The sequence below is a fragment of the Poecilia mexicana genome, unplaced genomic scaffold (assembly GCF_051168715.1).
Source record: "Poecilia mexicana isolate PSO_F unplaced genomic scaffold, ASM5116871v1 scaffold_10, whole genome shotgun sequence".
Lineage (NCBI taxonomy): Eukaryota > Metazoa > Chordata > Actinopteri > Cyprinodontiformes > Poeciliidae > Poecilia > Poecilia mexicana.
The window spans coordinates 18,838,197-18,864,324 of record NW_028263379.1 but is presented as its reverse complement, the minus strand read 5'-3'; the positions used below and the strand labels follow the sequence as shown (position 1 = coordinate 18,864,324).

General features: G+C 39.7%; 4 protein-coding genes across 4 annotated transcripts; 3 read left to right on the top strand and 1 right to left on the bottom strand.

Moving 5' to 3' along the window:
• The first annotated feature begins 177 nt into the window (after positions 1–177).
• Positions 178–16,047, top strand: zdhhc5b (zDHHC palmitoyltransferase 5b). The gene is made up of 12 exons (XM_014970415.2): positions 178–331; positions 2,353–3,677; positions 5,688–5,809; positions 6,053–6,210; positions 7,066–7,238; positions 7,373–7,475; positions 7,583–7,674; positions 7,840–7,972; positions 8,322–8,430; positions 8,725–8,831; positions 10,725–11,659; positions 13,061–16,047. Exons 2-12 carry the CDS (start codon positions 3,529–3,531, stop codon positions 13,164–13,166), a joined length of 2,187 nt encoding a protein of 728 aa, XP_014825901.1. The 5' UTR covers positions 178–331; positions 2,353–3,528; the 3' UTR covers positions 13,167–16,047.
• An 11-nt stretch (positions 16,048–16,058) lies between these two features.
• On the bottom strand, positions 16,059–19,232 carry tmx2a (thioredoxin-related transmembrane protein 2a). The gene is made up of 8 exons (XM_014970417.2): positions 18,966–19,232; positions 18,789–18,849; positions 18,408–18,521; positions 17,671–17,747; positions 17,312–17,418; positions 16,931–16,996; positions 16,708–16,837; positions 16,059–16,594 (listed from the first exon to the last, which is right to left on the bottom strand). The coding sequence occupies exons 1-8, from the start codon at positions 19,152–19,154 to the stop codon at positions 16,436–16,438; spliced, it is 903 nt and encodes a 300-aa protein (XP_014825903.1). The 5' UTR covers positions 19,155–19,232; the 3' UTR covers positions 16,059–16,435.
• Positions 19,212–22,658, top strand: pmf1 (polyamine modulated factor 1). The gene is made up of 5 exons (XM_014970419.2): positions 19,212–19,550; positions 20,145–20,250; positions 20,446–20,546; positions 21,870–22,065; positions 22,493–22,658. The coding sequence occupies exons 1-5, from the start codon at positions 19,348–19,350 to the stop codon at positions 22,556–22,558; spliced, it is 672 nt and encodes a 223-aa protein (XP_014825905.2). The 5' UTR covers positions 19,212–19,347; the 3' UTR covers positions 22,559–22,658.
• Positions 22,659–22,772: 114 nt separating this feature from the next.
• On the top strand, positions 22,773–26,097 carry med19a (mediator complex subunit 19a). Its single transcript, XM_014970418.2, has 6 exons — positions 22,773–23,120; positions 23,543–23,665; positions 24,203–24,336; positions 24,425–24,521; positions 24,605–24,699; positions 25,720–26,097. The coding sequence occupies exons 1-6, from the start codon at positions 22,901–22,903 to the stop codon at positions 25,783–25,785; spliced, it is 735 nt and encodes a 244-aa protein (XP_014825904.1). The 5' UTR covers positions 22,773–22,900; the 3' UTR covers positions 25,786–26,097.
• The last annotated feature ends 31 nt before the right edge of the window (positions 26,098–26,128 follow it).

Below are 26,128 nucleotides of genomic sequence, written 5' to 3'. Positions count from 1 at the left end.
CTTTGAAGTTGGGCAGGTTTTACAGGTTTAGTTTTACCCTGTGTTTTATGGAGAGCCATTTCAGCCAAAATGGATAAAGGGATACATGAAAAATGGCTCTCCATATAGTTATTTCTTTACTAGTAGAAACGTATGCTGTCGCTTTTCCTGGAGGCCACGCCCCCTCTGCTGCTGATTGGCTGTTCGTCCAACCTGGGAAACGACAGGCCAGTTCCTGGATTCCGATGTCGGCCTAGAAAGCGGCTAAGTAGTTTGCTTGTGGCTAACTCAAGGAGGACTAAAACGACCCACACACACCACAGGGAAGACAACTCTACACGTCGACATTAGGGTACGTCTTTAGCTGTTGTCTTTAGCGACTGTTCGGGTAAAAGTCTCTATATTTGCCCCTCGAATCTTCAATGAAAGCTTCTCGCCGTGAAGCTAGTCAGAGAACTGACGCTAGCTCACTTCAGTAGCTGTGGTAAAAGACTGAGCAGTGTCGCAAAAAACTTTCGAGGTTGGGTAAAAAGAGCCTGTGAGTAATTGTGATGTTTATATTACTGTTGTTATTACTCAGTTGAAATGAAACCCAAAACAGGGATTGTTCAAAGGAGTAGTATTTGTGTGTTTTTTTTTTTTTACGAGAATCTCCGCTGGGAGCAGATTATGGGTAACGTTAGTTGACTTCACTGAATCCTTACGCTCGCCTGGCCTTCCTCCTTTTCACGTCTTGTTCTGCCTCATTGTTTCATACGTTTTAAACATCTTCTGTCCAGTTTCAAACAAAACACCAGAAACTGGTTTCGGTTTGGGGGAAAAAAAAACAAAAAAAAAACTGGACTCAATCGGCCACTTAATGGAGCAGGCTGTAGTAGTGACATGACCGACAAAGCTCGACACGGAGATTTTAGGATTAACATCCATTATAGTCTGGGTCGGGGGGATTTGTTGTGGGTCAGATGAGATGATTAACAACAAGAGACGGTGTCTCGGCTCCAGCTCCTTATTACCACCAAGTACAGATGATTGTTGGACAGAGGGGTGTGTCTATCAGACTATCAGATTACACCGTTAGCAGCGGATCTGTTTGCGGTTGGCTCACACAACACGGACAAGTTTTTCTTCTGGATATGAAATAAATGAGCATGATATATGTGTGTGTGTCATAGGGGTGTTTTGCATTTCCAGTATCGGGAGGTGTTTTCCTTTTGCCGCCTGAGGGCACTGACGTTAACAGCTGGCGGACAGCCGGCAGTTTAACAACTTTCTGAGGAATGGTGAAAAGTACTGGAGTAGTAATTTGTCAGACTATTGTGAAATCAGAGTGAAACCAATCTTTCCCTACAACTAAATAAACTTTGCTCGATTGCAAGGCACTGTGTAAAAGTGCTAATACCCCTTTAACTTAAGCACATTTTTTTCACATAATGTTTTTTTTTAATTATTATTATTTTGAGGTACTTTTTTGTGACTGGACCAAAACAAAGTTACCATTAATATGAATTGGACAGAAACTGTTATTATTTTTTCTTTTCCATGCACTGTGTCGGATCCCTGCCAGAAAGTTGTAGTTGTGATCTCACCTGACCAGAGATGAGTTTTGTAGACATTTTATGGATTTTTTTTTTCAGCAAGTGTTTTCATCTCATCACTCGTCCATAAAGGCCAACTTTGTGTGGAGACAACTAAACGTTGTTAAAGATTCCCTTCTTGCTGTGTTCCTTCACAGAATAGCTCAATTTTTACTGATTTTAAATAACTCATAAGTGGACTTAGATGTACTGACAAGATAACTTCTAAATGTATTTGGTTGTGTTTTAATTAGGGATAAGGAGTAAATGGGGATGAATAAGAATTCACGACACCCTTTTCATATTTTTATGAGTAAAAGTATTGGAGCTATGTATCCAGTTTACACAACACAAATATGCACTACTTTGGGTTTTTCTGTCACATGAACTCATAAATGTTTGTGGCTGTAATGTGACAAAAAGTGGATAAGTTTGAGGGATCTGAATACTTTGCGAACCACTGTCCATTCCTAGCATACTATAGAGTTTAATACATCAGTTATTTGTATTTCATACTCATATTGGATAGTTTCAGTAGTCCCTCTAATAGTTAACGGTACAGGTCCTCAGTGATGAAACAAGGTAAAGAAAAATATTTCTGCTGTTTTTCAAACTGTAAAACGACTCCAAAACATACATTCAGGAATGCAAGTCAAGCAGTTTTTGTGCAATCCTGCCAGCAAACAGCATCAGCTAATTTACTATTTGCCAGAGCTGTAATTATTTGGATAATTAGTGTTTTGCTTTTTGTACTTACATGTTGATAGTTTTCTAATGTTGTGCATTCATGTTGCTTCAGGTACCTCCAGCAGTAAATCCACAGCGCTAGGGCATGAAGAAGGAGCTGGAACCAATGAAAAGAAGAGAGCTGGCATGTGTCCATCTACATGACGCCCAAGCTGTGTGTGACTTTCTTTAAGGGATGCAGAATGAGAGAGGAGAGCGTTCTGCAGAGAAGCTGGAGGTGGGAAAGGTCCCTGCTACACCCATCCCAAAGCAAGCACAGTGGCACCTTGCTGAGCTCCATTGGGCTTCTTTATGGAATGAATTGATTCCGTCATTGTATCAACAGACCAAGTGAAAACTGAAACAGGCTCTTGGATTATTTTTTTTTTTTACCTTTTTAAAAGCCTTTAAACACAAGGACATTAACTGGTTAACAATTTTTTTGACAACTTAAAAAAAAAAAAACCCACCTGGACTTTTTTTTTTTTAAGCTTCCCACACCTGGCTTAAAAGTGGATTTGTTTCAGCTGGTTCTTCCTCCTGACTGAGTTTGAAATGCCAGAAGTGTCCCTCCTGCCGCCATCCTCAGTTTCTTCCACCCACCCAGTGCCTAAATAAGCTCTCTTGGGAAGAAGTCATCAGCAGCTGCTGTGCTCAATCCTCTCTACTTGTTCTCCTCCACGTGCTTCTGCTCTCTGTCTGATGGACTACCTCTTTTCATTTTGTTTTCTTTTTATACTGTTATCCTCTGATAATCAAAACTCAAGCACAGCGCCACAATTTTAACAAAACACTGCACCGGTTTTGGTTTTGTGCTTGAGTTCTTGCCCTATTTTCATATATGCACAGCAGTGTTTATATTGTTGCGTTATTGCACCAAATACAGATACATTAAAGCCATACTCAGTAATATTTATGAATTGCATACATATATTTTTGTATTATTTTGCTCTTGTATAGAAATTAAATGTATGCATTCAAATTAATTATCGACAAGAAGCTGTGCACATCCAAGTCGTGCATGTTGCTGTTTTGAAAAGAGTTTTATATCTCAGACAGGAGACATTGGAAGTGTGCACACGGAGAGTCCCTCATGTCTCCACTCAATTTCTGCTTTGCATAGAGTTGTAGCCATGGCCCCGCCTCTTAAACACCTGCATCATCATTTTGACCTGTAACCTCCCCTTTACAGTAGGTAGACAGTCGATATCTACCTCCCTCTCTTCTTCCTCCCCTCTCTCCGTTGCTGATGCCCAGTTTCAGTGGTGGGGTGGTTGGGGGAGGGGTAGGGGGCCCAGCTTCTGCTCCTCCCCGTCCGTTTCGCCCCAGCCGATATGTGCCGGTGTCTGCAGCCATAACTTTCCTGGTTGGGTCCACGACCCTCTTCTTTTGTTTCACGTGAGTATTTATTTATTTATTTTTACATATAAAAACTGTTGTGATTTTAAAAAAAGATTAATCTCTTTACAGGTTTATGTTAATTAGGCCTGTCACAATAACAAATTTTGCTGGACGATAAATTGCTCCAGAAGTTATTGAGATAAACAATAATATTGTTGTTTTGAGACCATTTTTAAGTAATATAATGGTAATGGCAAAAATAATAATGCCAGAGCACATTCTAAAAAAAATCAGTAAACTTTAAATTCTAATGAACATTTAACACTGGAACTGAAAGACATTTTAAATATCCAAAATAAATTAACAAAACAAAAAAATAAAATGAATTTTGAAGTCTTTGTAAATCGTCCTTCAAAAAATGGTCTAGTTGAGCCCAAAGCACCAAACTGAAGACTTTTATCATCCAGTTTTTGGTAGAAAGAGAAAAAAAGAGAAACGATACATCATGCCAATGGAAATTATTGAGTTTGTTTTAATTTATCATGTGATTAATTGATTTATCGATTATTGTGACAGGCCTGGTAGTAATGCATTAAATATCGAAGTACAAGTACGTGGATAACTTTTCAGTATATGAAAGTATCATTTTGAAGTGAATTTATTCAGTAATTCAAATCACAAAATAATACTCCTGCTGTACAGATTAATTACACCATAGGATGATATTTTTCAAGCTTTTATTTCTTTCGATTTCTAAGAATATGGCTAAAAGTTTATGGAAACCAATATGTGCTGGTATTTGCACTCCATTCTTGGTCAGGCCTCCCTTTGGATGGACCGGTTCCTCTGCTGAAGTGTTGATTTAAAGACGACTTTCAGCTCATTTGCCATGTCAGTGTCAGTGGGGTTGGTAATTGTCAAGTCCTTCATAAAGCTTTGCAGCTGAGGGAAGCATGAAGCGCTCTGACACATCCAGTGAGATGCTGCGCTGGTTTTTGACTTAATAAAACACGGTGGACCGACACCAGCACATTGTGGGACTCCACAAATGATCTCTGACTGTGGAAACTTCCCACTGAACCTCAAACATTGTGGATTCATGCCTCTCAACTTTTCCTCCAAACTCTGGGATGTTGAAATGCAAAATTTAATTTGATCTGTAAAGAGGAGTTTGGACCACTGAATAGCAGTTGAGGCTTTTTTTTTTCTTTAACCCACATACAAGTCTTCTGGCAGTTTTTCCTCATTTAGGAGTTTCAAACACAAGGAGAGAGTAGTTGTACGCTGTGTCCTGCATTTAACTGTGTTTTGGCTCTTGAATCACTCGCTGCAGCCACAATCCACACCTTTTTAATCTCCCTTGAACTCTTGAGTCTCTTACTTCACAGTCCTTGCAATACTCCATTTATCCCTACTGTTTTCACTACCGCATCACTCAACTTTCCCTTTATATGATTGGTTACTGCTCTATCTCTGCAGCAATGACTTTATGTGGCAGAACATCTGTTTAGTCAAGTCTTCCCCGTGACTGTGTAAGCTATAATTGATCATAGCATAATATTCTGAATTAAAAATCATCATTTTTGGTTTTTAATTTAGTTTTCTGGGCTAAATTAAAATACATGATTGAAATATAACGCTGTTTAATGAATCCCTGTATGACTTTTAGTTTCTGTATTGAATTACTCAAATTTTCAAAGATACTCCTTCGTTAAGATGCCCCTGTATCTGAAACACATCATGTAGAATTAGAAGTTGCTGTTTTTGTGGGTTGTAACTTTCATTTATTCAGAGAGAGAATTGACAGACCACTATAACCATCTGTTCATCGACACTCCCACGGTTTCACACCGTCACACCTCTGAGCTCCTCATGCGGTATAAATTTAGTCCCTCTGCAGTCTCAGTGAAGGTGTTTGGGAGTTTAATTGCCTTTCTCAAAGACTCCTCATCAGGTGCTGTTGGGCTGTGAAAAGAGCATTTTCTGTGTCATTATGACAATCCAGAAATCTGAATATATCTGAGCAACGTTCCTTTTTTTTTTCTTTCTCCTGAATGTCTTCTCCAGGTGCCCATGGTTATCGGAGTACATCTCCGGTGTAATACCCATCTACATCGCTGTAATCTTCCTTTTCACACTTGCCAACTTTTGCATGGCTACATTCATGGATCCTGGAGTCTTCCCCAGAGGTAAGGATGTGGCAGTCAGTGCGTGCACACATGCAAATGCTGCAATGCTTTCAGAGCATGATGCACAACATAAGTCATTGCAAATGTTGCTGTGACTCACTGGAGCAGCATGATGTGGAGCCGGAGTTCTGGTCTTCAGCGGCCTCTGTGCTTTCAGTTTTAGACGTCGTCCTGCTGAGCAGCACGCCTTCATTTAAACAAATGCTGTGCTTACAGTTTGTTTTGCATGTTTCGCGTTTGCAGCCGAGGAAGACGAGGACAAAGAGGACGATTTCCGTGCTCCTCTCTATAAGACGGTTGAGATCCGAAGCATCCAGGTGCGAATGAAGTGGTGCTCGACCTGCCGCTTCTACCGCCCGCCCCGCTGCTCACACTGCTCTGTCTGTGACAACTGTGTGGAGGTACGCACGCACACCAACACGTGCAAGTTCACGTAAAGACATTCACCCAACTTATGGAAATTTTTTTGGCTCTTTAAATAAGATTGCACTTTTGGTTTCACTTTTAAATTTGGCATTTGTTGCTTATCTCTTTCTCTTTAGTCAAGCTGCCTCACACACTAATTCCTTAAAGAAGTACAGAATGCAAAGTTGTCCATTATTGTGGAAGAAGAAAAAACTGCAAACAATTTGGGCCTGCATAAATATTCGATCCCTCTGAGTGAATGCTTTGTAGATATTTGCTGTGATCAAAGCTGATCACTCCTGTCTGCATTTTTGCGTTAGGTGACATTTGAAGGCAAGTGGGTTTTATTTAGGTGTATCAGAATCAGAGGGACCTATTATAAAATATGCCACACTTTTTAGATTTTTGTGGTTGTTTAAAAAAACAACATAAAATTCATCCATTGTCTACAACCGCTTATTATTGTCTGGTTGGTGGAAGTGCTGCCTGTCTCCAGCAGTCAGTGGGTGAAAGGTGAGGTTGGTTCACCCTGGACAGGTCACTAGCAATACAGAGACACAGTTAAAACAACCATTCACAAACCACTCCCAACAAAACACAAAACATAAAAGGATGGAGGTACTTTCTCAAGGCGTTGCATATATGTCCTTCAAAGTAATTTGTGTATTAATTTTGATATTAAATCCCCATTTCACTGCTGGTTTTTAGAAACTCCAGGTATCTGTCATGTTCTTGATAGTCGATGTGAGAAGTGGAGGCTGAGCATGTCTATAATTTCATAATTGCCCTTGTTTTGTGTCCTCCTTCCTTCTAAGCTGTATGTTTACTTTGAATTGTATCCCCCCCCCCAGGATTTTGACCACCATTGTCCCTGGGTGAACAACTGTATTGGCCGAAGGAATTATCGCTATTTCTTCTTGTTTCTACTGTCTTTAACCACCCACATCATGGACGTGTTTGGCTTCGGCTTGGTTTACGTCCTGCATCACCGCCAGCAGCTCGACACGCCGCACGCTGCTGTTACGTATCCTTTAAGTGGGGATTTTGAAGCCATAAAAGTGCAGAATGAGACTACTTTAATTACTTTTCACGTACTTTCTTCTTCTTTTTGGTTCATTTCTCTGCATTTCTAAAAATCTCCTTAACCCTTTTTACCAGTATGGCTGTGATGTGTGTTGCTGGCCTGTTTTTTGTCCCAGTTGCTGGCCTGACTGGGTTCCACATAGTGTTGGTGGCCCGCGGTAGGACCACTAATGAACAGGTACAAGGAAGTGCTTAGTGTCCATCTTTTCCTCTCCCTGCCTACTTTTTTCCTTCAAACATTTGAAACCCATTTGAGCAGGCACATGTGTTTCTCTCCCGCTGCAGGTGACGGGGAAGTTCAGAGGAGGTGTTAACCCTTTCACCAAGGGTTGCTGGAGGAATATTTCACATGTCCTCTGCAGCCCGCTGGCGCCAAGGTCAGCACTCTTCCTCGTATTTGCTCTTCCATTTTCTGCATCTGTTTTCTTTTAGTTTTCAACTGTGTTTAGCTTCTGGAATATGAGTGTGGGAATTGCATGTGAACACTTTTTGCTGCATAATTTCTAATAAATGATGCTTAAATATCTGTGTGTGTGTTATAGGTACATGGGCCGGTGGTGGAACCGTCAGACAGTGGAAGTACAACCACCGTTTCTTAGACCGTCTCTTACTGAGGCTCAGTTAGAAGCTAAGGTTCTGGACAACGGGATCCAGAATGACCGACACAGCAGCAGGGTGAGTCATGCTCGCGTTGGCTTTCCTAAACGCACAGCTAATATTTATTAAGATGTGTTTTTATGAGACACATAAAAATCACTCTGTAAGCAGGCAGGCCTGCTGCTCTTACATTTTGTGTTTGAAAAACACTTGATGTTTTTTTTTTCCCTTCCCATTTTAATGAAAGCAAATATCAGTCAGACCTGACTTGACAGACATTTTAAAGAGAAATCTTAAAATGTCTAACCAGAAATCTTAAAATCTTCTAGACCAGGAGTTTATATGTTCAGAAGCCTCATCACTGTGTTTTTTACCCACTTCTCTTATCAGTTTATGTGCCTCTAACAACTAACTGTGTTTCCTCCAGTCTAAGAGCAGTCTGGATCAGATGGAGAGCCAGTCAGCTGACATAGAGCCTCCACCTCCTCCGAAGCCGGATTTTCGTTACCCTGGTCTGCCCCGTGCCGACACAGAAGGTTGGAGGCAAATTCCCTTCAGACATTTGGGGGAATTTCTTTTCTTTTTTTTTTCCTGCTTAGCATGGAGGAATGTAGAGGAATACCACCTGAAACCTCACCTGCACAGCTAATGTTAAGTGCACTGAAATTGTTTGCCGTGACTCTGGCCCTGAAAGTACATAAGAGAGAATAAGTACAGAGATATAAATCACCTGATGTGTGTAAAAGGAAGAGTTAACAAAGATTCTTTAGGTGTTTTCTGATCTTTCCTGCAGCGCCTTTAAGTGTCACTTTTGCTTCCTTGTGTTGCAGCGAGCAGCTTGTTGTCAGAGGCTCCACCTACGCCGTCGATGTACAAGTACCGACCAGCCTACAGCAGTCCAGGGAGGAATCACACTGGTGTCACACATCCAAACAAGGTACATTTAAAAACTCAAAGCCGTGACGTAGGTTATTCACAGCATGCCATGTAAGTACTGCAACTTTATGCTGGGAAGGAAACTAAGGGGGGGAAGTTCTTGATACGGTCTTTTAAATAGAAACAAACGTATTAAAATTTGACAGAAAGCTAATTTTCCAGTTTTCAGCTGGTTGCATGAGAAGGAAACCAGTAGAGCAGAAAACGCGTCGTCCTGTTTAAGTGTCAAGTGGTGTGGAGGCAGTTGTGTCCGCCTTCTGCTTTCATTTGTAAAATAAATGCCCTTCTTTTTGTTTTTACTTGAAATTGATCAGTGGCCATCGGTTGAGCAGTAAGTCTCGGTGTGTGTGCGTGCGTGTGTGTGTGTGTGTGTGTGTATCCCCCTGGCTGTCTGTGTGTGTTTGACTGGATCTACCCTCTCCCTTCAGACTGCATTGACTGGAATGTGCAGTTCGTCTTTCATATGTATTTGCATTTCCATTTATGTGTTTGCACACGGAGTCTCAAACCAGTCAATGTTTCTACTTCAGTAGTGTGATGATGGAGTAGAGCACCAGTTAAGCATCCAATGCTCCCCACCACTCTTTTGTCTTTTTACAACCTGAGCAAAGCCTCTTTGCAGGTACATCTCAATAAGTTATGATATTATTAAAAGTTTAACTCCTATTGTAATTAAATTTTTTTTTTTAAAGTGCCGCTCATATTTTTGTTACACACAGTGATCATTTTTGTTCATTTTGATGATTATGGCTTTCAGCTAATTAACTCCTTAAAGTTCAGTTTATCATATGTAATTACGCTTTGTCAGAGCTCGTTTTGAACAAATTACCCTGACTTGAAAATGGTCTCAACACGATTTTATCGCAATAATTTCTGGGACGATTTATTTGTTGTTGCAAAATTTGTTGTTGTGCGACAGGCCCACGCATGTCTTAGTCCACGAATTGCAACAGTTGTATTTCTATTCCTGAAAACGGCGGCTGTGGGTGTGGCTTCTTAAGAAGCGACTCCAGTTACCGTCTACACCTTAAATTCTTTACTTACCTTTGATTTACAATCTTCCCCACGCTGCTGTTATCACAATTTTTAAACCACACTTGGTTCTTCCACTCAACTCAATTTTTTCAGCCACACTGTTTTGTGGTTTACACCTACTGTGCAGAGTCTGTTGGACAGCTGTCAAGTCACCAGTCTTCCTTATGACTGTATGAACCATAATCTAACATTTCTATAGAGAAACGATTGATTCCTGGAGGCGGGGACTCTGAAGCTCATCCAATGGCAAACGCTTGTCCAAGACGCATTTAATGTTGCAGTTTGATGCTTGCAGAAATTGCCAGCACAGTAAGCAACCGTCCTCCACTGCGGAGAGAGAAGTGCTGATCCGAACCAGGCGGCTGTCGATGTTAATTCAATATTTGGAAGCGTGGCCAACATGGACGGAACGGCGTCTTTCACTTCCTCCGCTGCCATCGCTAAAACTACAGATAAACTTCAGTTCTATAGCAGCGCATAAAATCATTCACAAATCTCCTTCGCTGATTGGTCCGGTCAAAAATTCTACTGGAGGGAATCTCCTTTAATGGGAGAAATCCAGATGGAGCAGTGAAGTGAGATTTGAATTTTGTAGGAAGGCAATGACCAGGCTAGCTGTGAGCCACCAAAATCAAAATGATCAGAAATCATGCACATAATTACCCTGAAATGCATGTTTTGGTCAAATTACTGAAATTACCTGATCTTTGAATTTATTGAGATGCACCTGTACTTTCTTTATTCTTTCTGAGCTTAGATGGAAATTTTCATCATTCTGCCCCCTGTCATCTCTTCCTCGCCTCTCTCCCTCTCTGCCTGTGGTCTTTTTCTCCTCCTCTCCTCTCTCTCCTCTCCTCAGATGACCCGCGGGGAGAGTCTTGACTCCCCGTCGCCCTCCATCCTTCAGTCCAGTCGCCAGCCTAGCTACCGCTCGGAGCCCAGCAGCCTGGACGGGGCCACAGTGGTGGGAAGAGGTGTAGGGGTGCGCAGAGGGGGAGGGGACAGGGGTGAGGGCCCTGGGGGCCCCGGAGGGATGGCTGGTGTGGTGTCAGGGGGCGTGTCGGGTTACTCCCTGGCTGGGCGCTCCTACACCTCCTACCCATCTTCGCTGGTTCTGTCCACGGGCGGCTCGCGCTCGTCCAGCCTGCGCTCGGCTCAGACTGTTCATAACCCGCTGGCCACGCTCCAATCGGAGGGCACCACAGACACCAGCTACAAAAGCCTAGCCAATCAGACGCCTCGGAATGGCAGCCTGTCCTACGACAGCCTCCTGACGCCATCCGAGAGCCCGGAGTTTGAGTCCGCCGCCCATGAGCTGTCGCCACAGAAGCCTCACGTTCCCTTCCTGTCGACGGCGGGAGGCGGGCGGCCCGGGGTGGCGCCGCCCGGCGGCCCGCTGCAGGGCTACACGTCGCCCTTCCTCTCAGCTCAGATCGCTCAGCAGAGGGAGGGGCAGCTGCTCCAGGGCTCTACCACTTTCTCCTCCCCCCATAGGGCCTACCTGCGTGCTGTCAGCCCACCCCCGTCCTCCTCCCCCGGGGCTCCTGAAGCCCGCCACCTGCTCCATCACAACCAGGACCTGACTTCCCGAATCCCCCGCAACCCTTCCTCCTCGTCCTCTTCCCCCGGGGCTCGCTCACTAGACCCCCCTGTATCTCCACCGCCTCGCGGCCTCTCCCTCACCAAGTCCCCGGTTCACATAGGGGAGACGGGGTCTCAGCACAAGCCCCGGCCTGTGGGGGCGGGCGCTGTGCTGGGGGGGGGAGGAGTTGGAGGAGGGCAACAGGCTCCACAGTGAGTAGTGATCCGTCATCAGAGTCGTCAGCCTGCCACTCTTCTCCTTTCTCTACTGTTTTTCTTTCCCGGTTTGTGTCAGCCTGTCTCTTCCTTCCTGATCTGTGTGAGTCTTCCTTCTCCTCCTACATAGTTTACATTCAGTGCGTAATTGCTGTAGCTGATTGGGTGTGTTTTCGGAAACGTGATTTTCTTTCAGTAGTTGGAATCTGCAGTTTGATATTTGAAGCATGCCAGTATATTTTGTTGATCTCACAGCATGTTGTTCTACTGGTTTCTTTTCCTGTCCTGTGGTCCATTGGGACATTCTGTTGTCTTTACTCACAAAGTACGCCGTGCCTTGCAAAAGACGTCACATGCCTTGAACGTTCTCACACTTGATCATGTTACAACTTCAGTGTATTTTATCAGGATTCTAACTGATAGACCATCACAAAGCCGAGTACAACTGTGAGGTGTTAGAAAATCGACGCATGGTTTTCAACATTTTTTTTTTTTTTTTTACAAATAAAAATCTGAAAAGTGTGGCATGCATCTGTTTTTACCAACTTTGAGTTAATATTTTGGAGAACCACCTTTTGCTGCAGATACGTTGGATTATTTCTGTCCTTTCCGCCTGATAAAAACATCTCAAATTTGAGTTTCTCTAAGCATTCATTTTTAAGCCTTGCAACAAATCGTCGTTTTACTCTATTTTTGGGTTTTGACTGGGCCATTCTAACACACAAATATATTTCAATCCAAACATTGTAGCTCTGGCTATGTTTACGGTGGTTGTCCTACTGGAAAGTGAATGTCGGCCCGTCTCATTTATCTCCATCAGACTTCCCATCACCTCTAATCATCTTCTCTCTCCAAGCCTGAGAAAAGCTTTACTGCTGCATGAGTCCCAGAGTTACTGTGAGCCATCTTGGCTGCATCTCTGATTATCAAATCAGATTTTATTTTTAAGTCGTTTCTCCCAGCCCCAGTAGGAATATCATTTAGTAACATAACCTGACTTTAAATGTCTCCCTGACTTGACTGCTGTTTGCTATTTAAAGTTCTCTAACAAACTGAAGAGCTGATTTTATGAGTTTAAATTACACACAGGTGGGCTGTATTTACGAATTAGATTATAGGGTTCGACCTTTTTATTTTTATTTACAGGAAACAGACTGAAAGTACATGAATACATGTTGGTCTGTTACTTAAAATCTCACTAAAATACATTAAAGTTTGTGGTTTTCAAGGGGTTTAAATACTTTTGCAAGGCATTTTTGATCATCACGTGCATTATAAGTGGTTTGGTGGAGCAACATTTGCTGTTTGAATGTTTTGTGAATTCATAAGCCAAGCTTCTCACCTCTTTCTTTCTGTTTTCTCTCTTCAACCTTCGCCTCTGAATGAACGTCCAATCAGATCCACCTCTCGCCCAGCCTTGGCCAATCACACCACATCCAAACCGGTGGGTGGGGTGAAGAAGGTAACCGGCGTTGGAGGGACCACGTACGAGATATCGGTTTGAGTGACGACAGTCCCGAGTGATCTGTGACGAGGATGGGGGATAAAAAAAAAAAAAAAAAAAGTCACATCTTGCACTTGCCTCTTAACCGTAGCTGGATATTATTCATGACTGAACGCCTCTGAGGAACTGTTCTTCTGCTGTGGACTCCAGGAAATGGCTTGTCTGGTACTTGTTTTATCTTTGTAATGGCACGGGCCAATCTTCTCCGCCAGCCTTTCAGGTTTGAACAAAGAGAAACCGGGGAAGCTGATTCATCTCTCTCTGGATCAGCTCTCTCCATTTTTGCCACTTTGTGAGCCATAGACTGATGTGACTTGTGTCATTACGGCTGGGTACAGATATGTCTATCAAACACGCATACCTATTCCATGATCTGTTTATGTTGCTTTGCTACGTTAAGACAAAGTATTGACAAAAGTGTCCAACACATTTTAAGGAAAGCTGATGTTAAATTTTAAAAGGAATTGACCAAAAGAAACATCTTGAACGGACCACACATAGATGGATGAGTCCAAGCTATAAACAGTATCAGTTAAGTTTTGTATTTTTTTTAAAATATTTTATATAAATGTAAAAAAAAAATCAGATTATTATAGAGAGAAAATGTCAGATATTGAAGATAATGGTGGCAGATGTACTGTATGTAATTAATCATGAAAGCTATTTCAGATCAGTTGCCTGTTTTCTTTTTTGTGACTTCTTTGTATTTGATGGCTGCATCAGCCACCTGCAAACTCTTGATGGAGTTTTTCTTTTTTTTTTTTTTTTTTTTTGACATCCAAAGATGGAGATGATCCTTGCTGGACACCAGGCGTGGCAAATAATCAAAATTATTTTTTAAGAAAGCCACAGAGAAATTTTAATATCCCCACAGTCGCAGCACAAGCATCGTTGTGGAATGTACGCTTGTAATGTTTATGCTAGAAGCATTATGCAAACTCTGTCTGTAGCTTTAAGATCGTCGTATGTCTTTTTAGTGTGTTTTGTTTTATTTCATTTTCGCTTTTCTGTAGACTGTCAATTAGTTTTGAATGCTAGCGACCATATACTTTTTAACAGATGTTTAGCCAAATAGTGGGCAGAAAGGGAAGGGCTTATTTATTTCACCAGACAGAATAATCTGCACTAATTAAATCAGTTTCAGCAGAATAGTCTGAACATCTTTATATTAAAATGTTTATGCAAGATGCCACTAAATGGAGCAAAGAGAGACTGACTTGCTTTTTTTGTTCTTGATTCGATTGACCATTCGTAGTGATTGGGCATGGGCTGGTATGAGGTTCTAACGTTATAGCACAAGCTACAGGTTTCACAGTATTACCACTTCAAACAGATGTATACAATTTGATATTATTTACTTTATTTTAAACTGAAAAGCAATGATTTTAGTTGCTTTGATCTTGATACACACCTAACCTGCAAATCATTCATACCCCTGGCAGATTTAAAATTGAAAATTATTTTTATTTGACTTTAGACGTTTGTTTCTGGTATGAAATGAGACTGGCTAATTTCATAAAGTAAAATAAAAAATAATGGAAAATAAGCAGTATTTATTCACATCATAAAAATGTCAAAAATTACAAAAGTATTTCTTAAACCATACAATTTTTATTCAGCTTTTTGTATGTTTTCAGTAGTATTTTGGTGATTGATCTTCAGTAATGTGCCTAAGTCATTGACGTTGGAATTTTCCAAAAAAAATATTTACATTCAAAAGAAACATGCTGCTAAAAATGAATACATTTTAAGGTTTAAAGGTTTGATTAAACTGCCTCTCAATTAAGTATTTGTTCTCTAGTAAATGAGCATTTTGTGCAGAATATAATAAGTTTTTAACCTTTCTTCCCTTCATAGAGTAACACTCAGTCTAACAAGCTTAATATAAATTATTCAGGCTGTCTGCTCAGGTAGCTAGCCTCCTGCTTTAAAGACGCTCTGCTCTGAGCTCTGTAGTTTTTGGTTTCCTTAAAATCACGCAACACTTCACGTTTAAGAATGCAAATGTCTCCAAACAGCGACATGCATTTTTCCTAGAAGTTGGGAAATATTGCATAGCTGTCTTTCAGCCAGCTGACCATCCATCTAATGCACAGCAACAGATGAATGACTTGATAAACATGAAATAATTTTACCAGTTTTAAGGAGGTTGCTGTTTAAAACGTTGGTTTACCCTCATAGTCGACCAGCCCATGCCTAATGGTGACTCCAGCTTGAAAAGTGACTTTGATCTCATTGATTGGCTCATTTATTTTTACTCTTAAAAAAAGAAAAAATTAGATGAAGGGAGATGTGTTTGTCGTTCTGGTTTGGGCATCACAGAGTTTTTAATTTATTAAACTGTTTTCTGTTCCAGACTCATAGCAGTGTTTGGAGTAGAATGTCGAAGCGGTCTGAATGTGGCACATCTTTAGGAGGGAAATGAACGCTTTAAGCACATGAGTATGAACTGACCCAAACAACTGTGTTGTGAGTTTCCAACCCAACCAGGCTACATCTTTAGTGTGCATGTGATTTTTTTAATTTCTTTTTATTTTCTCCTGTTCTTGGCCATGCTGACTGCTTCACTTGCGTGCATTCTTGTGTGATTGTCGGTTCCCACCATGCTCACATGCGGGTGACAGAAACCAACATCGTTAATGGCACAAACCTGCGTTACTTCTCACCGCATCGGCCAAGGTTCACAATCTGGATGATATGCGCGAGTAGCAAGTATACTTCTTCGTGAGATTAAATATTGATATTGTGGGTTGTGACGGATGAAATGAGTTTCATAAATATCTGTAGTGAGTATATGAGATACATTTCCAAAATGGCCTTATAAAGAATTTTTAAGAAGATGTCTTCTCAGAATAAAAGGTCAAACTGTTTAAATAAAAAATGTGACGAGTCTTGTTTTTTGAACATGTTTTTACTTTGGTTTTGTAATATAACGCGAAAGTAAACGGACAGGTTAACAAATACAGGCAGCAGACATTCACATGCAGCTGTGAAGTTAAACTGAGTCATTTAAAAATTAAGAAAAAAATTCCTAAAAATGTCTACTTAAATAACTTAAACTAATGCTTGGTTTTGGTTCAGTATAACAAACATGTAGCGGTAAGACGTTGTTCATGTTTCAGCTTTTTTTGGGCTTTGATTCTCGCCGGAGTTTGAGTCTGATAGATGGAGCAGCTTTCAGTACCGCATTCAATTTTTTTGTAAAAAGTTTAACCAAAATGCAACACCAGAGAAACAACCGAACCGATCCTGTTTCTTGCTGGATTTCTTCATTGGTCTTTCTTGCTCTCTGTTGACTGTTGCACTTCGCTGGTTTCCTGCTGAAGCTCTTCGCTGCCATCTTCTGTCCGAAAACCGTTCTGCTTCTTGTTCAGCTTCTTGGACTTTTGGAAAAGCTCATTCAGGTTGAACTCTCGAATAATATTCTCCTGGTGAAAGAAAAGAGGTATTCTCGTTAACTTTGTTTAGTATTAGCCAGTCGGGAAAAGGCAGTGTGCATTTACTGTCTTTTAAAAACGACAAAATAAAAATATAGACTAACCTCATTAAAGGTCCAAGACACAGCTCTCCCTTTGGTGTCCACCATTGGACGTCTCATAACTTCCCGTCCTCCTTGAAAAAGCAGCAGTGATGGCAGCTGCTTAGCCAGAGGAGATGTGCTCACCTTGTACCTATTTTTAAAAAGAATAAAGAGGAACAAATATCTGAAGAAATAATATTGTAGCATCAAGGTGCCAATTAAAAGATAAAAGTCAAAAAATCACCTTTGTGAAACCTCTCCATAGCGACCAATGTCCACCTTTCCAAACCTCAGTCCAGCGCAGTTGTATCTGTACAAAAACAAACAAAAAGATTGAAAATAAGACTAAAGTATGACATTCGATCATTTTATATGTTAAAAAATGGTCAACAGATACTAGGGATGAAAAATGCTTGTGCATGCCTACATAAACAGGACTGATTTTATAGATAAGGACAAAATGCAAATTTTCTATGAAAGCAGCCATTACAGTAAAAATATAGAGTTTTGAGTACCCATGTATTTGGTTTGCATAAAATGAAGCATTTATGTGAGTGAAAATGCCTCCATTGTAAAATTACAGCTCAGGTCACAAACTCCTAGGGAGAGAAAATTAAATCCTCACTTAAGAGAAAGGTTGGCAAAGACGGGAGCGAAGGACTGGCAGTCAGACGACCAGTTGGCATAAAACTCCACAATCCAGGTGACGCGACCGTCCTTCTGCAGCTCCTCCTGCCGGCACAGAAATATGTTAAACAAACAAACCACCAATATTACTATTATGGAGTTCTACATAGTTTAACAATGTTGTGTTCTTACTACATTGCATATAAATACTTTATCACATCATGAAGATGGGTGTGAAATTGCAGAACTCGATATTTTTCACGGTTTAAGTTTTTAATTTTAATTATAACAGCAAGGAGGTGCTAGAGTACATGAAATAAGACTTATTGGATAAAAAATAAAAATGCTAAAACTCACATCTATGGTTTTGTCACTGAAGTACTTTATGTACTCTGGGCCCATGTAGAGAGGAGGCTTGCACGTCATGACAAATGCTGGAGACGAAGAATGAAACATGAAAACATTTTTATGTGAACACTTATACTAAATAAGTAATAATTCATTCAAAAGTAAAGTAACATGTAACTTCCACTACATGTGTATTTTGTTGCTTGTCTGGGTGTGTGATTCAGCTTTATTTTTGCCAAATAAAGGGAAGTGTTTGAGTAAATCAGATGTTTTTAATAAAATTCAGGTGAAATAATTAAAGTGACAGGAGTGGAAGGACGGGACATTTTGGGATTAGCTGTTGGGGAAGAAAAATGCCAGAAACCTGGAATTGGTCATATTTAAAATATATATGTTTAAAAGCAGATTGGTAAAATTAAATATATTAATACAACTAGTGCCACCCCTGTTAAACGTGTAAAAAGTCCTGAAATACGGCATCATAGATCCTCTACTGCACTCAGAAGTGGTCATGAAACGCTTTAACACACACAGTGGCATATTTGTATGCTGCTTTAAATGGGTTCACCATGTTTGGGGGGGAAAGATGATGCATTGGAATTTGCATATTTTGATACAGAAGAAATGTGCTTTGATAAATCTGCTGAATGAGTAATACAGGCATAATTTTCCATGATTATTAATTATGATGCAGATCTCTTAGGAGAGAAGGTGATAAATTACTGAACTCTAAAAACGTGACTGACCTACACACAGTGCGAGGTAGAGAATGCCAAGCCGTACATCCAGCCTGAAGAAGAGGATCACATTGGCCACTTTGCTGAACATGAACAAGTTGCCTATGTGCTGCTCCAGTGTTACTGCAAAAGAGAAGAATCATTGACTAAAGCATGCAGGAAAAGCCTTCAGACTCCTGAGCAAGGTCATATGAGGGTGGGACTACTCTGCACCTGTAATGTTTACACAATAAAGGCAGGATTCAGGGAATTACTTCCTGTATGTGGCCTGGTCTCGGGTCAGAGATTCCCAAAGAGCCACTCAGCATAAATCAATTTATGTTACAATAGCATAAAAATGACACAACATTTAAGTTGAGGTGGGGGGGAAATGAAAAGATTTGTACTTACTGGCTCTTCTATTCTTCATCATCACAATCGCACTCAGAAACATGAGTATCTCCACTTCTCTCTGGTAAAATGATTAAAAATCAATGACAAACAATCTTATTCTATTGTCCGATACCTGCTAGGTTATCTCCACCATATTTAACAGCAGCACCAACCCCCCTCTCCCAGCATGCTCACCCAGTCGAAGTCGCAGGAGTTGCCGTCCTCTCGGTCGGTCGCCAGGTGTTCACACAGTCCTGGAGCCTTCCTGACCACCAAGAAGGCGACGGTCAAAAGGAACGACACGATGTAGTAAGGTTTCAGCAGCCATTTGTAGATCTGCGGTAGATGATACAAGAAGGCAAGCACTCCTGTGATTAACCCCATAGTGTCAGAGGAGACAGCCCACCAGGACAGACCGCAGGGGTGAAATGAAACGACAGCTGAACGGTCTGGGCTACACACTGCGCCTGCGCGTCAAACGGGACACATTTCTTCTTTCTGAACTTTCTTTGTGGGCACAGCGGCTTGCCGTAGAATTGGCGGGTACTTCCAAAAACGTAAACAAAGCCAGTTGAAGATGGAGGACCAGGGCGGTTCTGGACAAAATGAAGATGAAAAGCAAAAAGAAAGCGACTCCACCGAAAAGCGGACTGATGCGGCGGCCACAGAAGACGAGCCTGGCAGGAAAGCGGCGGAGGAGACGGCTGCTCGGTACAACCGGCTGAAGCTGTTCGATAAAGTGATTCAGAAGAGCCTGAACAAGTTCATAGAGCATGCCAGGTAACACGTCCGTAAACATGTCGAAGAAAATAACAGCCGAGTTGTACGACCGTGCTTTCACTCAACTACTCTAGGCTTTAGAAGGTTTTCTGAACTTTTTTTTTTTACATTTTGTCATGTTACAAAAACATGTTTATTTTCATTTTACTTGAAGCGAAATGTTTCCTAAATTGTGATAAATGCAGTCTCGAAAAGAGTAAAAAGAATATAAAATTTAGCTCGAGTGTTTTCAAGCTTTTGATTGTAGTTAGAAAAATTAATACATCCTCATTCACTACCCTGTTGTCCTCCTTATGTGTTATTCCTTTTTTCCACTGTGCTTTGACATATTTCCCTCCTTCTGTTACTTGCCCCTTTCTTCCCATCCTTCTCTTGGAAAACTTTGTCTCGTGTCCTTTCTCCTTATGTTCTTTCCTTCCTTTCGTCATCCCGTGTTTTCTTCTTCCGTCATACTATTTTGTTGTGGTCATTTTTAGTCCAAAGTGAACTATTCAAACATGTATTTTTACATAATACTTTAGATACAGCTAAAAAAGAATTACAAATCAGATGTAAACAAAACAACATAAAGAGTCGGACATGTCTCTTTTTCAGTTTTAAGGTTTTTGCCAGCACTTTTCGCCCACTGTACAAGAAGAACGTTAAGAGGATGGAGGAAATTCATAAGCATTTTACAGAAATGCTGCAGAAATCCATACAGGTGAGAAGCACCGTTTTGATTATTTCATACACACGTGACATTGTTCAGTTGCACGTTTTTAGAGTTTTCAAGTTTCAGTATATTTAATTTGAAACAGAATTATTCAACTACTATTAATGTAGTAATTCTCAAGTTGAATTTTAGTGGCTTTGATTCAGGACTGATTGTATTTGTTATGTCTCCCTTCAATTTAAGGAGGACATCATGAAACTAATGGAGGAAGGCAAGTTTGAGTCCAAATTTAATGAACTGGACAAGCTGGAAAACAAAGCCAAGGACAATCCAGACCCTGCATGGTGAGTACATATTAATAAGTAATATTAATATGTACTATATGTACTATTTTTATTACACTTGTGTGGAAGTTACAAGAGATGGTCGTGTATCCATCTAAACATGCTGAGATCCTCACTACAAACTCATTACCTGAAATTTTATGCTTAGTTATCATAACTTATCAAATAAAGAGTAAAAAGTGAGTTTGCAGAATCTTTGCCTCACAAACAACTTAGTAAACTAATACCTGTGTCCGACAGCTATCCGACAACTATTTATTTTCCTCTGAAAACCAAATAAATAGTCAATGAAAAGTGCACATTGACAAAAATATATACATGTATATAAGTAAATTAATTCATAGAAGTCGAATAGTACATTTAAAAAAACACAGAAAGAGAATTTTAAAACGCTAATAAACTCAATTAATTTTAAATATCAAGTGAAGTAAAATGCTTTGAGGTAAAATAAATACCTTGAGCATTTTTTTCCTGAATGGTCTGGGTTACACACTGCGCCTGCGCGTCAAACGGGACACATTTCTTCTTTCTGAACTTTCTTTGTGGGCACATTATTATTATAAATAATAATTGTTTTATTTATATTGTATACATACAACCAACTTCAAAATGACTAAATGACTACATTTAATGAAATACTAAAATACTTTAAAAGCTTTTTAAAAAAAATAAATACCATAAACTAGTAAAAGAAGGATTAAAAGTGCATCAATCCAAATAAATTGTAGAAGTACAGAAAAATACACTAATAAAAAACTCATTTGTAAGGGTGCTAATGTTTAGAATTAAATTAAATCCAACTTCAACATTAAAGTATAAGATTTTTCTGTTCTTTTCTGTTCACTTTGCAATTGGGTTTTCATTTTAACCCTTCAAAAAGTAAAAAAAAAAAAAAAAAAAACTTTAAAAATACAGGTAATTTATTTCTTAAACCCATCCAACCATCCATTATCCCCAGTGAGGTCGCGAGGAGAGCACATCTCCAGAAGTCAACAGGCGAGGGGCGGAGTACACGATGGACAGGCCACCAGTCCAGGCAACACAAAGACAGACAGGCGGACAAACAACCATGCACAAACACCTACAGAGAATTTAGAGAGACCAATCAACCTGACAGTCATATTTTTGGGCTGTGGGAGAAAGCCGGAGAACCTGGGCCACTGTGCAGCCCCATTTCCTAAACCTATTTATTTTAACTCATGGTTATTGTTAGCTTTGTTATAATACAAGCTCAGACAAAAAAAAAAAGTTCATATACTAATAAATACTATTAGTATTTCAGTTTAAAGCTTTTTGGTCTCTATTTATTTCAACTCCTCTAAGGCGGCCCAGTGGAGTTCCTGAGCAGGACATCTGCAGCTTTTTGATGCCATACTATCAGAAGCAAGAGGCCTACATGAAGCTGGAGCTGAAACGGATTCAAGCAGAGAATGCTGCGCTGGCAGAGAGGGTTCAGGCGGGGAGAGAAAGCATTGCTCAAACCGAGCATCGGATTTCTACAAGTGTAGATGAGTGGAAGGTAAGAAATAAGAGGCAATCTGCAGGAGACCTCAAATGTTAACAGGATATAGAGATGAGAGTTCATTGTTACTTTAAGTTTTCTGTCCATGAGGGCATAACCACAATTGTTTAGTTTTTTTTTTTTTTTATCAATTTTTATCTTTCAGAAGTCATTAAAGTTGTATATCACAGTTTCTTTAGATTAAAGTTTTAGTTTATTTCTTTTCTGTTACATTTCTTACAAGATAGCTGAAATTTGTTCAAAAGGGGAAGTTTGAAGCTTTATCAAAGCTCAGCATTGATGTTTGAGTTAAATTCTGTTTTATGATATTTTTTTGTTTGTAAATTTTGAAAAGTAATAAAAAGCACTCAAATGTACATGGAGTGTTTTCCCTCTTAAGTTAAACCATGATTGTTAATTTTTTCTTTATCTTTGTCATTTGCAGGCCACAGTGAGTGAATTTGAAAGATTGGCTTCATCCCTTTGCCCTGCTCATGTATTTGATGAATGACTATTGTTATTCTTTTTTAACATGGTGAACTATTTAAATGCACATATGTTATTTACTCTACCAACCAGTTTGAAAATAAATGAAATTATACAAGTCAGTATTTATGTGGTTTTTGTTTGTTCTTGACATTCATATATAAATGGTGGTACTACGGTAGTGTGCGTGTTTGTTTCCGGTATTACGGTAAATTGGGACATGAAAATAAAGCCACAAAGAAGAGAAGCAAAGCAGTTGACGCTCGCATGGATACTCGTTGAGACAACGCTACATGGACAAGCTTTAAGCTAGAAAAGACCGGCTTTTTCCCCAAAAAACACTTTAAATGTATTAATCTTGATAAATATGACTGAAATGTTTTCCACTCTGTTCGGGCAAAATGAAGCTCAGGGACCTCCCGGGTCTTCGTCTTTAGGTTTTGGACCAGGGAAGCCGCCGCCACCCATCCCGCAGAACCAAGTCTCCATGGCGGCGCAGATGCCACCACAGCTCGTGGATGAAGGGCCTGCCCTGCGAAAGTCCGGAGCCATGAACGAACCTTTCTATTTACTGCGAGAGCTTCCTGGTACGTTCGCATTACTACGCCTGCTGGATACAATGTGTGATATTTGTATTTTCAACGGGTTTGGTTGAGATATTACACACTGACAACAGTTCCTAAACAGTGTTGCTAACAGTTGCTAACGTCACAAGTGAAAGCTAATTGTCGTTATTAGCCTCTCTGTTTATTTTTTTTATCAGAATAGTTGTGTTATTTACATCTCGACAAACATACCTTAAGCTTACGTTTGTTTACTTTTGTTCTTAAAGACCGTATATTCGTTTATATTTCATTTTAAAACCAAATGTTATATAACCAGAGGGAGCATCCGTGTTGTAGCATCAACACACCGTTCACCTAAACGTTACTGGATGTTTATTACAACTTTATTATACATTTTGTTCTATTGTTAGCAAAACTTTTTCAATATAATTTTGTGTTTTTAGTTGGAAACGAATTGACGGGCAACACCAACCTTATCACACACTACAACCTGGAACATGCCTACAACAAGTTCTGTGGGAAGAAGGTGAAGGAGAAGCTGAGCAACTTTCTGCCAGAGTTACCAGGTAAACAACCTGCTAATTTATAAAAAATTAAAGCTTTTGTCTGTCATTTACTATGTACTGTCCTTGTCATGGGAAGTTATCTTTTTTTTTTCAAATCAGGAAGACTTAATTGCAGTCTCTTCTATAGATGCTAGGAATCTTTTAAATTTAAATCTCGGTCTTTTGTTTGATCATTTAAATAGAAATAGAAATCTTTTTACCTCAAAAAGTACAAGTACGCAACAGTATAGGATAAAGATGAAGAGGAGTAGAGCAGTGTCATAATGTTAATACGTATTGCATAGAAGCACAGTTTGAGCAAGGACTGCATAGTATTAAGAAACATCATGGTGACATTATTGTTGAGGGTAACAGTTGCAAAAAAGGCACATTCTCCCTACTGCTTAATTTCAATTCTGCTACCAGTGTTCCCATTACTTTCAGTGATTTTTAGCATTTCAGCCAGGATTACCTAATTCAAGTGGGAATCTGATGCTGTAAGGTCTTATCGAAATACTCATATGTCATTTATGTCCCTTGCACATATTTGTGTGGCAGGTATGATCGACTGTCCGGGCACTCAGGACGGCAGCTCGTTACGCTCTCTCATCGATAAGCCTCCAGTATGTGGGAACTCCTTCAGCCCGCTGACTGGTGCTTCGCTCACAGGATTCAGACTACACACAGGACCGGTACTTTATTTCATATTCTGGTCTGCTGCTAACGTCTTAAGCACATCATGATTAGATATTAAACTCTAATACACGCACATATTTCCAGCTCCCAGAACAGTACAGACTGATGCACATACAGCCTCCAAAGAAGAAGAGCAAGCATAAACACAAGCACCATCGACCACAGGACCCATTACCACAAGGTAGGACAAATTATTACCTCTGAATGCAAATGAGTCCATCATGTCTGCAAGCCACTTACTTACCTGCTTCTTTACTATTTCAGAAACTCCCTCAGACTCTGATCCTAAGAAAAAGAAGAAGAAGAGGGACGATGACCCGGATCGAAAGAAAAAGAAGAAAGACAAGAAAAAGAAGAAGGTGAGAATAACTGTTTAACGCCAAAGTAATCATTTCTTTTCTTTATAACTCGGATCAAAAATGAGTTGGATCTGACTGTCCTGTCTAATGGTGTAAGACAAGAGGATGATGTTTTTTCCAGACACTATCCACAGAAAGAAATCAAACATCTCTGTAATGAATCTGATAAATATAAATACATTATTTAAGTATATTTTAAAATAGATTTTGGTGTAGGCTCATGTAAGCTGTTAATAGTTATTAAAAATAATCAAACTGGAGAAAAAAATGGATTTATAATTACATTGTGGGCAACAGGTGTTACTTTTTATCATTGTTGACTTTAAAGGTTGCTGTCAATTTTCCAGCTCTTGATTTGCTTCTAGCTCCTTTTTTTTGTTAGTGTGACAAACTAAAATTATATCACCATATTTGGTCAACATCCTGTCTGTTGCTGTGCAACGCTGGCTTGGTATTTAATGTTTTCTGATTACTACAATTTTCTTTAGTTGTAAATTTTTTAGGTATTAAAGCCATGTGCATATGAGATGTATGGAGAGCAAAATGTACATTATTTAATGTAACAAATAAATAATTAATTTTTGTTGATGACTAAGTTGTTTGGTACAGTAAAATTAGCATAATAAACTTGTTTTTTTCTTTAAAGTGAGTTAATTGTTTCCAAGACCATGAAACTTAAACATTCTGAAATAATTGCTCTTGATTTTTTGTAAAAAAAACAACAAAAAAACAAAACAAAACAAATCAAGATATTTAATAAAGCACTTGAGCGTTTGTCATTTTAATTAGGACTTGTTTATAAGAAATTATTTATTTATAGAATTAAGGCATTTTTGGACTTTCTTCGAGATTAACTGTGAATGAAGACGACAAATCCAAAAAGGTTTTTGAAATTTTAATGTTGTGGTTATTTCTTAATTTGCATTAGAATTATTAAACCAGTTTGACACTTTTATCTGTGTGTGAACAATGTCGGAACTGTATAAAATGAAACCGGTGTTTGTCTCTGCCCTGATCCAGAACCGCCACAGCCCAGACCACCCCGGCCTCGCTGGATCGCAGCCCAGCAGCAACAGCCTCAGATAGACAGAAGCCCACTGTGTGCGTCTGCCTGTTCGAATGTGTGACGTTTTGTAAGAGTGTGTGTTTTACAGGTTATTGTATTATTAAGAGTATGCTTAATGAGATAAACAGATGGCTGAATAATGTGTGTGTGTGTGTTGAGTAAGCAGAGATGCTGGGTGAAAATGGAAAGAGATGTTACAGATTAAGCTTAAAAAAAAAAAAGAGAAAACAACTGTGTGGATGGACTAAACAGCCGCTGTGTATTTCTTTAATTTTTTTGTTCTTCTTTTGACCATAACGCCAAAATCAAATAAACTTTGATTATAAATTTTATGTTTCTTTCCTTAATCTGATTCACCTTACC

What these genes read in the sequence shown, in the direction of transcription:
- pmf1 (XM_014970419.2), top strand. Translation starts at nt 19,348, where the DNA reads ATGGAGGACCAGGGCGGTTCTGGACAAAATGAAGATGAAAAGCAAAAA. An exon ending in GACAATCCAGACCCTGCATG is followed by an intron (nt 20,547 to 21,869) that starts GTGAGTACATAT and finishes AACTCCTCTAAG; the next exon opens with GCGGCCCAGTGGAGTTCCTG. An exon ending in CAAGTGTAGATGAGTGGAAG is followed by an intron (nt 22,066 to 22,492) that starts GTAAGAAATAAG and finishes TGTCATTTGCAG; the next exon opens with GCCACAGTGAGTGAATTTGA.
- tmx2a (XM_014970417.2), bottom strand. Translation starts at nt 19,154, where the DNA reads ATGGGGTTAATCACAGGAGTGCTTGCCTTCTTGTATCATCTACCGCAG. An exon ending in GATGAAGAATAGAAGAGCCA is followed by an intron (nt 18,522 to 18,788) that starts GTAAGTACAAAT and finishes TCTCTTTTGCAG; the next exon opens with TAACACTGGAGCAGCACATA. An exon ending in TATGGAGAGGTTTCACAAAG is followed by an intron (nt 16,838 to 16,930) that starts GTGATTTTTTGA and finishes TTTTAAAAATAG; the next exon opens with GTACAAGGTGAGCACATCTC.
- med19a (XM_014970418.2), top strand. Translation starts at nt 22,901, where the DNA reads ATGACTGAAATGTTTTCCACTCTGTTCGGGCAAAATGAAGCTCAGGGA. An exon ending in TCAGACTACACACAGGACCG is followed by an intron (nt 24,337 to 24,424) that starts GTACTTTATTTC and finishes ACATATTTCCAG; the next exon opens with CTCCCAGAACAGTACAGACT. An exon ending in AAGACAAGAAAAAGAAGAAG is followed by an intron (nt 24,700 to 25,719) that starts GTGAGAATAACT and finishes GCCCTGATCCAG; the next exon opens with AACCGCCACAGCCCAGACCA.
- zdhhc5b (XM_014970415.2), top strand. Translation starts at nt 3,529, where the DNA reads ATGCCCAGTTTCAGTGGTGGGGTGGTTGGGGGAGGGGTAGGGGGCCCA. An exon ending in ACGCCGCACGCTGCTGTTAC is followed by an intron (nt 7,239 to 7,372) that starts GTATCCTTTAAG and finishes CCTTTTTACCAG; the next exon opens with TATGGCTGTGATGTGTGTTG. An exon ending in ATGACCGACACAGCAGCAGG is followed by an intron (nt 7,973 to 8,321) that starts GTGAGTCATGCT and finishes TGTTTCCTCCAG; the next exon opens with TCTAAGAGCAGTCTGGATCA.